This window comes from Leopardus geoffroyi, chromosome B3 (assembly GCF_018350155.1).
Source record: "Leopardus geoffroyi isolate Oge1 chromosome B3, O.geoffroyi_Oge1_pat1.0, whole genome shotgun sequence".
NCBI lineage: Eukaryota > Metazoa > Chordata > Mammalia > Carnivora > Felidae > Leopardus > Leopardus geoffroyi.
The window spans coordinates 20,916,467-20,933,946 of record NC_059337.1 but is presented as its reverse complement, the minus strand read 5'-3'; the positions used below and the strand labels follow the sequence as shown (position 1 = coordinate 20,933,946).

The window sequence follows — 17,480 nt, the reverse complement described above, 5'->3', positions numbered from 1 at the left end:
AGTCAAGCCCAGTTAACTGTCTGGAGCCTGAGCAGTGAGGAAGGCCTAGCCCGGATGAATTCCTGAGTCCTCTGTCCATCACTATCTGCCCTGGACTCCAGGAGCCACCAGGCTGCTCGGCCTTTCCAACCATGCTTTCCTCCAGAACTTGTGTTTTCAGGAGTGATGGGGCTGGAATGGAGAAGGGGGAGCCCCCTCAGGCCAAAGTCTAGAATGCACTGGGGGACTGAGACACACTGTGCCCTGAAGTAGTCTCTAGGAAGGTCACAGGACACCACCTCTTAGACACAGCTTTTGATAACTACTTGGAGCCACCAGGTAAAGGGCAAGGTCACTTCCAAATCCCACAACTGCAGAGACCAGGCTTCCTACAACCCAGAGGCGTCCTCACAGAAGGATGGCCCCTTCATATTTCTCAGATGTTAACTAAGAGTTGGGGTCAAGGGCAGACAGCCCCGGGACTATAATGGGTGTCCTTTCTGAGACTCTTAGTCCTCTCACGAATTAGCTGAGTTCTGTCTCTGAACAAATCTGCCCCCATGAGCCCACCTGGGGACCCAAAGAAGATGGAAACACCCAACCCTCATCCATGTGTCCCTCTGCTACTCAGGCTTGTCTGCTCTCCTGACACCTCAACTACCTCCTCACCTCTGGCTTTGCCTTGTGGCTCCCACCCCACATCTGAGATCGGACCTTCCACATTTTTCCTTCAATGCCTTCCAGGACACAACTGGTAGTGTCCTTTCCCCAGTGTCCTCAAAGCCAATGGGCCCAGAGGCCCAGGGGCCCAGGCCTGGCCCCTTCCTGAGGGAGGAGCCCAGTGGATGTGAGCTTGGTACAGTTTTTGCTCAGGGAAGGGTCCATCCCAGACTGAGTCAAGCGCTCCTTCAAACCCATATCCCTCAAGTCGAGGAGAAAGGCGCTGGAGTAGAGGGGGGCAAATCCCGCCAGAGAAAGCATGAGATCCCCCAGGTGTACTGACTTACTACCGCTGCCGGTAAGGGAGGAACTGTGGAGAACTAATATGGTACTAAACAGCACAAGCTGTAGCAAATTCTATCCCCTTAAAGAGTAAGAAATGGTGGGAAGGCAGTCGCAGGAAGGAGGAGAGAAGGAAGTAGGAGGAGGGAAGGAAACATGCTTTGAGAAGTATAAACTTATTTCAAATGATCAAAAGGGTAAGATTACCTTGTGTGCTGAAGCCAGCAGTGGCATCTGGGTCCCCGGGGCTGGGCTCAGTCGCCGGCTGATCTACACTGGTAAGCTACAGCAAGAAACAGGTCATCAGGTAGTTTGAAGGGCACAGCACAACATACTCCAGAAATTAAGGCTGACTTCAGAGCTCATCTTCTAGAAAGAAGTACTAAGTGACATGTACTTACACGTCTGCCATTCTCCCCTAAATTTATGCAGTCAGGCTGTGAGGATGCCAAGGCCAGAGGGTTGCTGCCAAGGCCAAAGCCTGTTTCTCTTTCTGAAATCAGAGTGCCAAGCAGTCCCCACGAGCCCACCAGGGCCAGGTACCAGCCACCCTCAGCCCACTCACCTTCCACTTCTAGGGAGCACTCTTTGGGACTGAAAGAGGCCACATAGGATCCTCCAGAGTCACTGCAGGAGGTAGGAGAGCCCCTGGCCTCACTTCTAAGCCCTTCCTCCCAACAACTCTTTTCCCTGCTTCCACACCAGGAAGAATAAAGCCATAGGGGGACAGTCAAGAGACCTGTAATGCTCTGGGCCAGCACGGCTTGGGCACAGGGTGGGCATTTAGTAGACAGTTTTGGCCTCGGTGAGCTCTCACACTCCCCCATAGCGTGTACTTGCCCCATTTCCCTCCTGCCTTCTGCAGATGGAATCAAGAGGTTACTCAGAAGGCTTTCCTCCCTGTCCAAGCTTGGGTTCAAGGTCCAGATCCACTCAGGCCATGTGCCGGGTTGAGCGCAGACCCCGTGGCCCTGGGCACACTGTCCTGTCCTGTCGTGTTGAGTGGCTGTGAAGCTTGCATCATGTTGGAAGTTATCATGCTCTTGCAGATTTCTTCTCAAATAGATCATTCAGCCCAGAGAGGCCATCGGGAGGACAAGCAGGGGAAGACCAGGCCTCCTTGGCTGGGTGAGGGTAGGGCACATCTGCCCTCTTGCCCTGTCTTCACTTGCCCATCTTCTGCTCACACACTCGGTTCCCACTGTGACCACATCTGTTTCACCCCTACTGTTGGGCACAATGGTCCCACATGGCCATGTGTCTGGGTGTCACAAATACCACATACATGTGCCCCTGTGCTATCTCAGAAAATGATTTCTGAATCCTTGTATTATTTCACAATTGCTTTGGGGACTTGCTTGCAAATAATGAGCTCAGGGGGAGGCCTGGGAAGTTCAGGGGTCCCCTGCGGCTTGGTCCCATTCCAGCTCAGGTAATTACGTCTCTGCCTCCCTTGTCTCCTGCTACTTCAATCAGATAGCTGATCACCTTCGGCTCTTTCAACCAGGCTGCAGGCCTCTCACCAACACAAAACAGGTGAACCGTGCCCCCGGGGGCGGGGAATGTGAGACAGGGTTTGGGGGGCAAGAACCGCACTTGCGGGGAAGAACCAGAGCTGCCTAAATGTTCCCTTTGGTCCCACCTATGTGTAATACTGCATGCACTATTTTCCTTCCTCAGCAAAATCCTGTTCTGCTGGGGAGGGAATCAGGGGAGGGAGACTCACACGGCCACCAACACTCACCTTCCTTTTCACTGAAATCACTCTATGCCTACAACCAATGTTGGAAATCTCTGTTGAGAATATTCTGCGAAATCACACAAAAAGGAACAATATCCTCAAGGTGCGTTTCCTTCCATACTCCTCCTGACCCTTAACATTTTTTTTTTTTTAATTTTGCAGGGATGGGTGGCAACTTGGAGGCCTGATGCCTGAAGAAAAGCTTCTGGTAATAAAGAAATATAAATAAAACAAGAGGAATAAAATGCGCCGTGGGACAAGGTCAGGAGGAAATTGGATTCATTTCATATTTCATAGAAGCATCACTGGCTTCCCTCTGGCTCCCGGTCAAATCTGGTTTTGAGAGGAGACAGCTCCTGGCAGTGTATCTATCACATCTGGTAAGCAGGGTGTCAAGGGTTTAATTTGAATTTGGCCTTCCCTCATGGCCAACGCCACCTTGCCACACGAAAGCTGTGGAGGAAATAGCTGTGAGGTTCACACGGCATTTTCGATTAAATATAAGGACGGCGGAAAAGGGTGGAGAAGAAACATACTTGTGGCACAGAATTTAAAGTGAAACTCTAGTTTAGCAATAAAAGTTTATAACACAGCTCTTGCAGGAGAGGGCCACTGAGAGGAGATGCTGTGTGTATGGCCTCACATGGGACACTCAGAGGCTGCATTTATTTGTTCCCAGACACGTTATATTGACCAGTTGTTATTAAAAAGTCAGTTGGCATTTATGCAAATAAGCCGCATCTCTTCATCTCCCTTTCTTTTGGGAAGCTCTGTGGCTAAGACACACCACGTGAAAACTCTCCCCTATTTCTGGTAGCAAATTTCCCACTCCTGGGTCAGGTCAACCAGCTAGTATCAGAACTATAAAAGAGCTGTTCTTTGGGGGCAATTGGCTGTAATCACAGAAAATGTGAATTAAGATTTTAGCCTAGTGTCCCAAGGCAATCTTTGAAGCTACTTTGCTTACAGATTTTTAAATGCAAAGGTGATTTTGTTTGAAAATATAAATACTGACTTTTAGGACTTGTGGTTGGCTGCGCTTCTCCTGTGTCCATTGCCTCACCATTTCTAGCCTCGTACCTCAGGCTGCCCTCCTATTCGCCAGACTGCCACCAAATTCAAATTCCCAAGGTGCCGCTGGATCGCGTCAACTCCAAATGTCAAACTCGTCAAAGGCACTGCTATAGTTTGACACGCAGGGTCATGAAATCTGTACCCAAATGATGTCAATGAACCTCCTTCATTACCCTAAGCTCCCCAGCCGGGTCCCAGGCTGTCGCAGCACTGTTTGTCTACACTGCACCTTGGAGACCTTTTCCATTGTTCACACGCCAATCCCACTCTACCTTTTTCCCCTGAAGTCCCAGCAAAGTTCATTGGAGGCCGTCCTGTTACCATGCCAGCCTGTGAGTCCCACAAGGAAGGGATTCTGTTCAGTTCATGGCTCTGTGTTCTATAGAATACAGCACAGTTTTCCATGGTCCTTGGAAATGTAAGCTTGTCATCCACAGGAATAGCACACTGGCAAATTCTCAGTAACTTTCTGGCTATAGAAAGAAATGCACTCCTTCTGATCTTGCCCTCGAGGTACAGTCTTAAGCCATGGGAAAGAGAAGGACATTGCAAACAGAGAACAGAACGTACCTGTGGCCGATCCAGGAGAGTGAATGGGTCAGAATGAATGTGCTCAGTCAAGGGAGCTTTTCCTTCCCGCATCAAAAAGTTCTCCCAAAGGAGCGGCCTCCTGCCGCCTGTCCAGAGCCCACACAATGCCTGCTTTGCTCCTCTGTCAGTCTGTCTTCCTCTCTTTATCCAAACGAGTACTGATAGACAATTTACGTGCTGTTTGTCCATAAGGGGAAGTAATTAACCTCTGCCTTGCCCTGTGACAAAGGATTGTGCCGTAAAGGGGGGGGCAGCTCCTTGCTGTCCTCAGGTGGGGGGACTGCCCCAGGGGAGGGGGGCAGCTGGCTGGCACAGCCTTCCCTCTGTGGATGGGAACGAGTTTCATTGGCTTCTAGACTCCTAGAGGTGTCTGTGGAATTGAAAAGTGCTGCCAGACCACGGGGTCAAAGGGAATGGGCCCAGCAAGGCGCAGGCTTCCCCTTGAGGGGGGCATTGCAGTGGCCCCGTAATCACCAGATGCTGCCCGCCTCCCCGAAGAGCCAGCGCAGAGAAAGGCCATTCAGACACGTACTTCTTGCACACATAATGTTTGTGCAGGCACTTGTAAGCTGGTGGGTTCTGAGCCAACGCAATAGGAGACAGGCCTTCCTTTGCCCTTAAGGATTTTCTCACCAAAATCATGTGAAAGAAATCTCCATTTAGAGAATTCTCAATAGTTTCGGAGAATGGTGTCATATTAGAACCAGTATTATCCTCCCCCATACAAACGGTCTCCAATTTATGATGGTTTGACTTAGGATTTTTTGGCTTTACGATGGTACAGAAGTGATACACGTTCAGTTAGAAAGAAATTGTACTTTGAGTTTTGACTTTGGATTTTTTTCCCCCAGGTTAGTGACATGCAGTATGGTACTCTCTCATGATGCTGGGCAGAGGTGGGTGGCCACAGCTCCCAGGCAGCCACTCGACTGGGTAAACAACGGACACCCTCACAAAACAATTCTGCACCCACAAAACCATTCTGTTCTTTGCTTTCAGTACAGTGTTCCATAAATTACACGAGATAGTCAACACTTTATTATAATATAGGCTTTGTGGGGTGCCTGGTTGGCTCAGTCAGTTAAGCATCCAACTCTTGGTTTTGGCTCAAGTCATGATCTCATGGTTCATGGGTTCAAGCCCCATGTTGGGCTCTGTGCTAACAGTGCAGATTCTCTCTCTGGGATTCTCTCTCTCCCTCTCTCTGTGCCCCTCCTTGCTCTAAATAAATGAATAAATAAATAAATAAATAAATAAATAAATAAATAAATATTTTTAAAAATACAGGCTTTGTATTAGATGCTTTTGCCCCACTGCAGGCTAATGGAAGTGTTGTGAGCACACTTAAGTTGGGCTGGGCTCAGCTACGATGTTCGGTAGGTTAGGGGTATTAAGGATATTTTCAAAGCACTTGGGTTTCTTGGATTGAAAATCCCACTGTAAGTCAAGGAAGATCTGTATTCTATATGCTTCAGAAAAAAGAGTAAATCAGCCATAAAACACTCCTCAGTAGCCTTCTGGTATGCCAGTATGGTGTGCATTGAATGTCACACCCAAATGCAGAGGCCACTTTCCAGCATCCAGGGTCCCTGACAGATTTGGACGTGGGCATTCCACACTCATCATGAGGAGTGTTGTTGGGGGTGGGTGTTCCCTGTCATCAGGATTGAGAAGCAAAGGGCTCTGAGAAGTCCTGCTGCTCTCTACAGGGCAGTGTGCACAGTCACTCACCCTTCTGTGGCATTTTCTCTTCTAGAAATGGGAGTAACCGTTCACAAATGGGAGGACAGATGGGCAGGCCAAAGTTCGGCCCCAGGACGGAGCTCAAATTCTGTGATGGCAACTGGCAGCAGCTGGGGGGTGGTGGCAGAGTAACTCCTTCTCCCCAAGGCAGCCATGGAGAAATCACACACCCCTGTGGGCTTGCTGGGGTTTCCAGGCCCATCTGCTGCCCTGCCTGGTGCCCCTGCTGGTTACAGGGCAGAGCAGACCATCTGAGGCTGGCTCAGCATCCCCCTTCCGCCTTTGAGGGACTTCCCTCCCCAACCCCGGCTCAGGTGCTCCCACTGTCTGGACCCTTCCACGTCCCTTTGGTAACATCCTCATGCCCTATGCCCACAGTCTCCCTAACTATCTCCTATCTTCTCTCCTCTTTGCCAAGCATCTCACAAGAGTGATCCACTCCAGTTACCAAAGCATGTCCCTAGAGGAATACAGCAGCAGGAGCTGGAACTTAGGGAATTCAGATTCTTTTTTTTTTTTTTTTAAGTTTATTGATTTACTTTGAGAGAGGGAGAGAGTGAGAGCAGGGGAGGAGCAGAGAGAGAGACAGAGACAGAGACAGAGACAGAGACAGACAGAGAGAGAGAAAGACAGAGAGAGAGACAGAGACAGAGACAGAGAATCCCAACCAGGCTCTGTGTTATCAGCACAGAGCCCAACATGGGGCTTGAGCTCACAACCCTGAGATCCTGACCTGAGCTGAAATCAAGAGTCAGACGCTTAACCGACTGAGCCACCCAGAAACCCCTGGAATGCAAATTCTTGGCAGGTTCCCCTTCCCCAACTATGGACTCAGAAACTCTGGGGTGGGCTCAGCCATCTGTATTTGATCGACAAGCCTGGGATGCCCACTGGAATCCAAAAACCACGGGGACAGACCACTGCTACACCTCCCCACGTCCCATCCCTGCCTCTAGCCAATGCTGGCACCTGCCCCACTGCCCCATTGCAGCTGCTCCTGCCACAGTCACCAGTAATCTCTGGATGGTGAGCCAGCGGGGGACCAGGGTCAGCCCTTCACTGCCTCTGGGCAGCACTTGGCCCCTCTCTCCCTTCCTGAACCATGTGTCTGTGAGTCCAGGCCCTCTTTCTACTCTGCAGCCTGTGCTGGGGGAGCCTCTTTCTCTAGCACCCCAAAGTATTGTTATTCCATAGAGCTCTCCCCACTTGGTTCCCTGACTTGGTGACCACCTCTGTGGCTAACTCTGATCTCTCCAAGGCTCCAAGCCATAGACCCTATCATCTCGTGGACACTTGCTTGGATGTCCTGATGGCCCCAGAATCCAACCAGCCTCGCTGAGGTCACCCTCCACCCATGTTGCACTCATTTCAGACTCATCCTGAGTGGCTTTGTGTTTTGAGGATACGCATGCTGCGTGGTCCCTCCTTGTGAGCCTAGCCACCTGCCACCCCACTCAGCCTGAGCCTTCAGCTCACAGAGGCTCCCCGGGTCCCCCAAAAATGGATTGGATGCCCCTTTTCAGCACCCTCCAGCAGTGCACGGGGGCTCCCCTCAGAGTACTTCTGACTCTCTTCACAGGACACAGTTGCCACTGATAACATTGATTTGAGTTATTTTTATCATCAAGAAGAAAAGAAATCATTTCAGAAAGGTAGAATTCTCCACTCAGATTTTTAAAAAATTCAAGAGGATTTCAATCATTGTAAGTTTAGAAATGAGATTTCAGTCACACTTTGCCCCCTCACTAATGAATCCCCTCCCCTCCGCCTCTGCACCCGGACCTCAGGCGGTTCCTACACATCTGTGGACAGAAAAAAGGCCAAGAGTCCTTGGCCGAGTCCCTGTTTGCTGTCTGCAGCCTGGTGAGCTGGGCCAGGACATTTCAGGGCGAGAGTAGGCAGAGATGGGAGACTCAGAGGCTCAGCTGGCCAGGCTGTCACCTCTGCAAGGGTGGGCTGGGGATGGGCTAAGCAGACCCGCGCAAGTGACCCTCGCGGAGAATCCTTCTTGCAAAAACTGTGTAGCCGAGGTCCCGCTGGACACAGAGGTAGACAGGTCTTACCTTCCCTTTCTGTCCCACAACACCCAGCCTGCAGAATGTGGTCTCCCCTGTGGGTGCAATTATCTCTGGAAGCTTGTGGAAGCTGAGTCTGAACAGCCATTTTAGGTTTGCACCCCCAGAGGTCCCTGAGGGCCAGAAGCTCCCCAGGGGGTGGCCCAGAAGAGAACAGGCACTGCCTCCTGGCCTTCTCACCATGTGGGCTCCAGATCTCAAAGGGGCTGTGGGGACACAGAAGATCTGGGCCAGGTCTGAGGCTGGCACCACTTCCTGGCAGGTGACTTGGGATGCCAGGGGAGAAGCCCAAAGGTGCGTGCATCTGGACGGGCCCAGGACTGTGTCTTGATGCCCTGTGGTTGCTCCTGGTCATGGTTTTGCCCACTCTCCTCTGCCTGGGGCTCGGGGCCCAGAACAGGCTGCAGCCCCCATTCTTGGCAGGATTTCTCAGCTCCCCTGCATGTGCCCGTTCTCTGCTGGACTGCTGTGCTCCCCATGTGCACCCCTAAACCTGTGGCCTCCCCACAGCCTGTCCCACACACGGGTGCTGTGTGAGCTTCTGAGTGTTCACATCTCTCCTCCCTGGCTAGGGGCCTTGGATATTCAGGAGCGACACATGTGATGATAACCATGATGAGGATGATGCCATTGAAAAGGGCAACTGGCTTTTGCGAATCAGAGCCCACTCTGTGTCAAACGCTGTGCTGGGTCCATTACAAGCATCCCGTTCCACCCCATGTGCTTGGTACTGTTATGATCTCCATTTTACAGATGAAGCAACTGAGGCTCCACCAACACATCCCCAGTGTGTGCCTGTTGTGGGTCAGACACCGGGAGGTTGTGGGAGCACCTGGCTTGCCCAGCTCAGAGAAAGCCAGCTACTCCTACCTGCGGCTCTGGCACTTCCCTGGCCTGTAGCTGCCAGGCCTCAGACAGGACCAGGGATCCAGCACGGCTTTCTCACCTCTCAGGAGACAGCGACAGAGGCATGCAGCTGGAACAGGCCAGAGTCCCCTGGGTTCTCGGTTCACGGCCTGAGCTCTGTCCCTGCTCATGCGTTTGAATCTCTACCAGCTCCTTCGCCACTGTGTCCCCAGACACGCTAGCTCGCATGCATCTGACAAGAGCCAAGGGGGCAATACATAAATATTGGGGTGGCATCTCCAGGCCTGGGGTGGGGCCTCTGCAGGTTCTACTCCCTGAGGCTGCTGCCTGCTCTTCACGAGTGTTGATAAGACTACAGGTTTGCTCTAAGGCTTAGAGAGAAATACAAATGCAAGAAGCAGGGGTACCTGGGTGGCTCGGTCAGTTGAGTGTCTGACCTCGGCTTGTGGTTCATGAGTTTGAGCCCCACATCGGGCCCGCTGCTGTCAGTGCCAGAACCCGCTTCAGATCCTCTATCCCCCTCTCTCTGCCCCTCCTCGACTTGTGCCCTCTTAAAAATAAATAGAACATTAGAAAACCAAATGCAAGGAGCAGGCCTTAGTACAGGAAACTGGCTTGTCTGGGGCCTGGGCCTCACCTGGCTGGTGGCAGTCGGGCCTACCACGGCCTCGTAGGGTGGGGGGAGCTCGGCGGGGTACAGCATGCCGGGGCTGTTGATGGCAACATCATACAAAGTGCTGAATGGAGAGGGAGCAAAGTCCAAGTGGAGGCCCCTGAAAAGACAGAACCATTGCACTGTCACTCCTGGGGGAAGGAGCCTGGATGGCTGACATTTTCCTCAAGGCAATCAGCACGTCACTTGTCAGGGTTTCCTCTGGTCAATTACCCATCGTGCTTGTGAAATAAAAGTCTAATTTGCTAGGCAGTTTTAACTCTTGTGTTTTCTTTCTTTCTTTTTTTTTTTTTTTTCTGGAAAGATATCGACATTTTCAATAAACTCTATGGCCCTGTCCATTAAAATGAAAATAATCACAGAGCCGATTAAATCTTTAATTACATTTTACATGTTATGTTAATGGCCACTACTCAATAGCAGTTTTGCGTTTCATGAGAACATAATAGAGCCGCTCACGTCGGGCTAGGTTCTCTTTCGTTGCACGGCAGCGATACCCAGTAGACATGTTCTATCTAAGCCAGGGTTCCAGCTCTTTCCCTGCTCGCGCTCTGCCCTCTAATCAAACATGCTTTCGTACGGTTGCTCTCCTTGGCTCAACTGCCCCACTGAAAATGAGCGTGGCTCCTGCCAGTCCCACCTCCCAGACTGCCTCCTATCTCCCTGGTGTCAAAACAAGTCACCACCACCATCTCCGGAAAGACCCACCTGTGGGCCTCGGCTGTGGGAGTACAGGTGTACTCTGGAGGGTAATAAGGTGGAGGTGGGAGAGGGGGGATGAACTCATCGAAGTCCAGGGTCTGGTGGAGAACGGTGCCATGGGGGGTCACGCAGGCAGGGCTGGCGGAATGCGCCCTTTGTGGAAAGAACTGGAAAACAGAGAGATTCACAGTTATTTGGGACATCTTGTGTGGCTTGTGTCTAATTAAGCTAATTACACATAAGCTTTAATGATCCGTTTGGAATTTATGTAATTTAAACCGTCGGGCTGTGACGGCGAAACACACACTTTAAAATGATGGCTCCGTGAGGAACGCCTCGCCTCCAAAGCTTCATTAGGCTTTGTTTCTTACACTGCTATGCAGAATGCCTCTGTTCTAAGGAAAAACACAGTCTGGGAAGTCTTTTTTTTTTTAACATTTATTTATTTTTGAGAGACAGAGAGAGAGAGAGGGAAAGAGAATGTGAACAGGGGAGGGGCAGAAAGAGAGGGAGACACAGAATCTGAAGCAGTCTCTAGGCTCTGAGTTGTCAGCACAAAGCCCAATGCAGGGCTGGAACCCAGGAACCTCAAGACTATGACCTCAGGTGAAGTCAGATGCTCAACCAACTGAACCACCCAGATGTCCCCAGGGGAGTCTTTTTGTTTTGTTTTGTTTTTTGTTTTTCTCTTACATATGTTTATTTATTTATTTTAAGAGAGAGGAAGAGAGAGAATCCCAAGCAGTCTCTGTGTTATCAGTGCAGAGACTGACACAGGGCTCAAACCTACACACTGAGATTATGGCCTGAGCTAAAATTAAGAATCAGACACTTAACTGACTGAGCCACCCTGGCACCTCCAATCTAGGAAGTCTTTAATTCTATCCCCACCACTAACTCTTCCTCTTCAGATTATACTAACTAAAACCTGTAGTCAAAAATGGTGCCTAAGGTCCACGATTTAAGACAGTACTTCCCGAAGTTCATTCATGAGAAAACACCAAACTCTCAAGACGTTCTTCTCCACCCCCTCCCAAATTCCTGCAGCAAAAAAAAAGTACTGGGAAATGCCACATATTGTACTCCCTTCTTGGGCCCTATAATGTATATTACAGTGTTAAAGGCCCTGAGAAGGTCTGCACCAGTGTGCCCCCTCCCCTTTAAAGTTTATTTATTTTGAGAGAGAGACAGTGCAAGTGCAGGGAGGGCCAGAAAAAGAGAGAGAGAGAGAGAGAGAGAGAATCCCAAACATGCTCTGTGCCATCAGTGCAGAGCCTGACATGGGGCTTGAACTCATGAAACTGTGAGATCATGACCTGAGCCAAAACCAAGAGTTGGACACTTAACTGACTGAGCCACACAGGCGCCCCCAAATCATTAGTGGAACATTTCTCAAATATTTCATTATGGATCCCTTTGGACACAGAGTATCGATGAGTGTTTTGCAGTCCTAGGGAACTCATAAACTTTGTAAAAACACTGCTTTGAGGGAAAATAATCCTTGATGAGCTCCAGAACATTCTGTGAGGCAACCTTAAAACTGAGATGCTGCTTGAGCAAACTGAGGTAAAATCTCTTAAACAAAAAGAACTCTGCCTCTGCCTAGCTTTCCATTTATGCCCATGGGAAGCAATGGCCAATAACATCCCACCCTCTGGTCACTGCTCCCAAGAGGTTACCTGTGGCATGGAGATGCCTGGGCCATTGCTGCAGTGCCAGTCAACACCTCACTGTGAGCTCCTGTAGGGCCAATAAGACTCTGTGTTATGTGAATGATAGGCTCTGGGACCTCCCACTGCATAGGGGGTGAGGGACACGTGAGACAGTCAAGTGTACACGGCCAAGCAAGGACAGTTCCACTAGTCAGTGAGCTCTCCAAGCACTGTGTGGAGACCTGGAGTCTACAAAGGGTTAATGAAGATGACATTTGAATGGGTCTGCAGATTGGTAGGATGTCAACCAGGTAGGCCTGCAAGAAGGTAACAGGTGAGCTAGTGAAAGATGTGTATAAGAAAAGCAAACTTATATAAGGCTCTAGAAATTAATTCTTAATTCTTGGCGCACTGGGGAGCCAGTGATGGTGCTAGAGCTAGGGAGCAGTGCTATTAAAGCTGTGTGGTAGGAAGTGCCTTCTGGCAGCCGTGGGTAGGGTGGTCTGGACTTGAAAAAAAGGCTGGGATGATAGGACATTTTTGCCCAAGTGTGGGTCAGGTCACAATTTTGAATATGGTCAAATTCCATGAAACTAGCCTGCTCCAGACTAACAGCAGAAGCATAGTGACCATGTCTACACATGCAACATCACAGACTGAAATTGTCTCGTGTGGGTTTTCTTAACACACAGAGCACGTTCCTTGCCTTTCCAAGGGGTCTGAGCCGTGGCTTTAGTTGTCTGAAATAGAGATGAGTCATTGGCTATGAGCAGGTCGAATGTGTGTCTGTCATCCTCCACCTTGGACAGCTGTCAGCCCTGATGCTTCTAGCACAAAGCCGAGCAGTTAGGATAAGGCCAAATGTCCTTGAGGTCTAATTGAGACATACTCTGATTTGGTGTGTATCAGAAATTAGAAAAATCAATAAAACACTGAAGCAGGAAATGCAAAAGCCAAAATGCTTTCCTGCTGAAGGTACAAATCCCCCAGGAATGAGGACAAGGAGCATTTTCAATGAGAGGCAAGGCACCCCAGATGACCCTATTAGGAGGTTTAAATGCTGCCATACACCCGAGGCTTTTTAAAGGTTAAACAACAGGTTTAACCACTTCTGCTCTAAACTCTACGTTGCCTTTCCAGTAGTGTGTTGGCTCCACCTTTATGGAACCAACTCAGACTGAGTCCATTGCAAACTGAGCTTGTTCCCCTAGGTTTCTCAGCCTCCCCAAGGGGAGGCTGCAAGTGACATTTGACATATTCCCCCTGCCCCCACCAGTATCCGTTTAATGAGGCAGGGGCTGTCTCCAAGGCCAAGGTCACCTGCTCTGGACTCTGCTCTGAGATGCTGGGGCTAGACCTCTGCAAACCACATTTCCCAGACTCCCTTGCCAGCTGGCTAACTGTTGTGTTCTGCCAACAGGGGGTGCTGGGGGGGGGGAGTCTGGAAGAAGGGAACTACATTATCCTGCTCCTTTCCCACTCCTACCCTTGTGTTCCTCTAGCCCAAGGGGTTCACACACCTGATGGGAGTTTCATTATTGCCCAGCCTTCATCATTCACAAAAGAGGAGTGTGTATTTTAGACCCTGTTGGAGGGAAGTCTCTTCTCATATGTCTGCTCTGGAGAGGGAATGCCAACTTAGGCATGTGCTGTCCTTACACGTGCCTGGGAACCAGGGTGGAGGGCTGGGCTTCCCGAGGCCCACTTAGCAGAGACCCTAAAATTTGGCTCCGTGAGAACAGCGCATAGTCTGTTGTCTGAGATGAAGGGTGAAGAGGTCGGCAGGCCTCAGGTGATCCTGCTTGACCACTGAGGGCCCACAAGACTATAAGCATATTACTGACTCCTTTGAGTTTTGGTCTCCTTTCCTCATCCCAACTGGCCTGACAGGGTCACACTGGGAAACACCATTTCTAGGTCACAGACCCAGACAGTAGTGTTGTGGGGCTTAAACAAGACCACATCACAAATATTAGCTCTTCAGTCCCTATGCCTCTATCTCTGGCCACGGGGGGAGGGGGAGAAGTAAGGAATGGACCCCCTGCAGGGGTCTGGAGACAAGGGGCTGGAATTTCCACAAACTCCTCTGAGTTCTGAGCAGACTCGTCTCCTCCAGGCCCCAGGACAAGCCTACCAGCCTCCTTTTACACCCTCCCCAGGCTCCTGACCAGCAGCTGCCTCTCTAGTTCGCTGGAAACAGCACCCTTTCCCAGTTTCCCTGCCACATTCTGGCTCCTGAATGGGTCACACACACCTTTGAGACTTCCCTCAGGGACTAAGAAATACAGAGGAATAGGCCTCTTCCTCTACCCTTCCTGAGACTTGGTACAAATACTCTAGTATTACTATGATAGAAGTTTTCTTAATCCACCTCTCCTGGCCAACCGATCTGATGAGCTGGGGTTTCCCTCCATGCTCCAGACCCTGGAGTGACGCCTGCCTGAGGCACCTTGCTGCTCTCCAGTCCTGCCACCATGCCAGGTGTACCATGTGTGTTTCCTGCCTACCCAGGACACAAGGGCGCATTCCCGAACAGCTAAAGGCCAGTTTTAGTTACTACTGTAATTCATAATGAAATATGAATGTAGGCAGGAAAACACGCTCATTCTATGAGAACCAAGTTGAACGCTTTGGAAAGACTTGACAAAGGAGAGCAGCTGAGCAGAAACCACTGCCAAAATGGGAACTGGCAAGACAGCTAGCTGTAAGGGAGGGAGAGGAGTCAGAAGATATCCAGGGGAGTTCGTGCATCTCATTTTGCCTGGCTCATGCCAACTTCAAGGATCTGGAAATTACAGATAGTGATATTTTTATGAAGTTTATACAGGATATGCAATTTGGGGGCACCTGGGCAGCTCACTTGGTTGAGTGTCCTACTTCAGCTCAGGTCATGATCTTGCAGTTCGTGAGTTTGAGGCCCACATCAGGCTTGCTGCTGTCAGCCTGTCAACATAGAGCCCGCTTTGGATCCTCTGTCCCCCTCTCTCTGCCCCTTCCCCACTCACGTTCTCTCAAAAATAAATCAATATTCAGAAAAAAAAAAAAAAAGAAATGCAACTCAGTACAGCAATGTGTAGACCCATAATTGAACAGAAGATCTTGGCCCCAAATCAAAACCCTGATGGATAAATGCTCATCTGCATATTTAAAGTCAAAATAAAATGTTTGTAGCTTGTATGTATCACTTTTAGGATTGTCTGCTGTAACTAGATTTTAAGATTAACCAGACACCCTTTGGTCCTAGTCCCCTAGTCCTACATAAGTAGCACCTACTACCTAGAGACGTTTCTGGTAAACCCAAACCTCAAGGAAGGCCACTGTGGGTCCAAAGAGGGCCAGCCTCCGTGGGGTGCTGAACCAGCAGTGGAGTGAGCCAGAGAGGTGAAGATACTGGTGAACTTGAGCGATTCTGGGGCTTCCAGGAGGTGGTGTCCCAACCGTCACTGGCTGCGACACCCCTTGCTAGCTCTGTGGGCAACGATGCTCTGTCTGCACTTTCTGGAGGTGTTCTGCTTTACAGGGCACATGACTAGTGTTGAGAACATAAATGACAATAATAAAAGATGAAGTTCACAGGCAAGTTCCTAATGGAGATGCATGCAATAGCAGATGATGTCTCTTGGGCTAAAGTGGCTGGCAATAAAGTACGTGGGGAGGAAAAGAACTGAATGGAAAAATGGAAAAATGAGATTATGCTCAAGAAATAAAACTAAAAATGTGAGATTAGAGACACTTTGGAGGTAAAAGCTTTCTCCATAAAACCATATCTATAAACTGAATTTTATACTCAGATCGCCTTTTGCCACTATTTCCAAACATATTAGAGTACTTCAGCTTTCTAAATTCTGACGCTAGGCATCTCATGTATACATGCATTCATTATATGAGTTCCCCAAATGGTTATTTATCCCAAAATGCTGATCCCCAGAAATAAGAAAGGAACTGCGGGTTCCTTCCATGCCAGGCTAAGGCTCTTGCTGTTAGTCTCAGTCTGTTGTCTAGAGCGCCCCGTGGTCTTCTTTGTTGTATAAACTACACCTATGAGAATTAACTCACTTCCCATTTTTGTGCTTTTGGAGCAGGGCTGGAGCTTAAAGGTACTTGTGAAACAGTGTGTGTGCAGATGCCTCCTAGATTTTTAAAATTCTGTATCTCAACCTCTTATAATTATCTCACCCACACCAAAAATTGAGAGCAGTATATCCAGGGACCCCTTTTTTTTTCTGAATCTTCCCAAAGAACTCCATCCTTTTTTGTAAAATAAACAATTCTCTTTTTTGCACTCATATTTCATCGGCTTATATAGCACTAGAACATGCACTTAACAATCCAAATACCACTGACATAGACTGGTTTGGGGACAGATACAACTGTCCCTTGGAAAGCTTGTGACCCAACTACTGGGAGCAGAGGAGGCACATGGGTGAACCACAGAGGCTGCTGGTGAACAAATGTGTTGTGGGGAGCAGGCAGTGCATCATCGGTGGGATGGAGACCATGGCTACCCGGCCAGTGGGGTCAGCACAGGTGGGCTAAGGGAGCTATGACTCTATGTGCTTACTGAAGCACCATCTGCACAGGCATAAACAAAACCACAACGCAGAGTACTAACCACTATATGATCACAGTGACATAAACAAAACCAAAATCAAAAATAAGAAAGGGGCGCCATGGAGCACCTGGGTGGCTCAGTCAGTTAAGTGTCCAATTTCAGCTCCTGTCATGATCTCACAGTTCGTGAGTTTGAGCCCTGCATTGGACTCTGTGCTGACAGCTCAGAGCCTGTAGCCTGCTTCGGATTCTGTGTCTTCCTCTCTCTGCCCCTCCTCCGCTTGTGCTCTGTCCCTCTCTTTTTCCCTCTCAAAAATAAATAAACATTAATAAAAATTTTTTTTTTGAAAAGAAAAGGGCGCTTGGGTGGCTCAGTCAGTTAAGCATCTGACTTAGGCTCAGTTCATGATCTCGTAGTTCTATCCCCACTTTGGGTGAGCATGAGCCCTGCTTCTCTCTCTCTCTCCCTCTCTCTCTTTTTCCCTCTCTCTGCCCCTTGCTCACTCATGCCCTCTCTCAAAAAAAGAAAGAAAGAACTCAAGCATTCATGGATCGAATAGATAAATAGCCAACTGACTGACATTACATCCATATTATGGATCAATGTAGACAGGAATACATTTCTGTATAGATTAACCTAGAGGGATGTCCATGAGAGTTTCAGGCTATTAAAATCACACTGCAGAGTGATAATGAATGGTACGATCCTATTTGGCTAAAAGGAAGAAATAATGGAAGGAAGAAGAGAGGGAAGGATGGAGGGAAGAAGGGAAGGAGGAACAAGGAAAATAGATTATATATATGTTAATATAAACACTAAGAAGTCAATA

General features: G+C 49.3%; 1 protein-coding gene across 4 annotated transcripts in view; it reads right to left on the bottom strand.

Moving 5' to 3' along the window:
* The window catches only part of FAM189A1 (family with sequence similarity 189 member A1), a 466,939-nt gene that overhangs the window by 11,134 nt on the left and 438,325 nt on the right, over positions 1–17,480 (bottom strand). For all 4 annotated transcript variants that reach the window (XM_045448858.1, XM_045448859.1, XM_045448860.1 and 1 more), the window contains 3 exons: positions 10,454–10,614; positions 9,710–9,845; positions 1,189–1,264 (listed from right to left, as the gene is read on the bottom strand). In XM_045448858.1, coding sequence (XP_045304814.1) covers positions 1,189–1,264; positions 9,710–9,845; positions 10,454–10,614 — 373 coding nt within the window. The remainder of the gene's footprint in view (positions 1–1,188; positions 1,265–9,709; positions 9,846–10,453; positions 10,615–17,480) is intronic.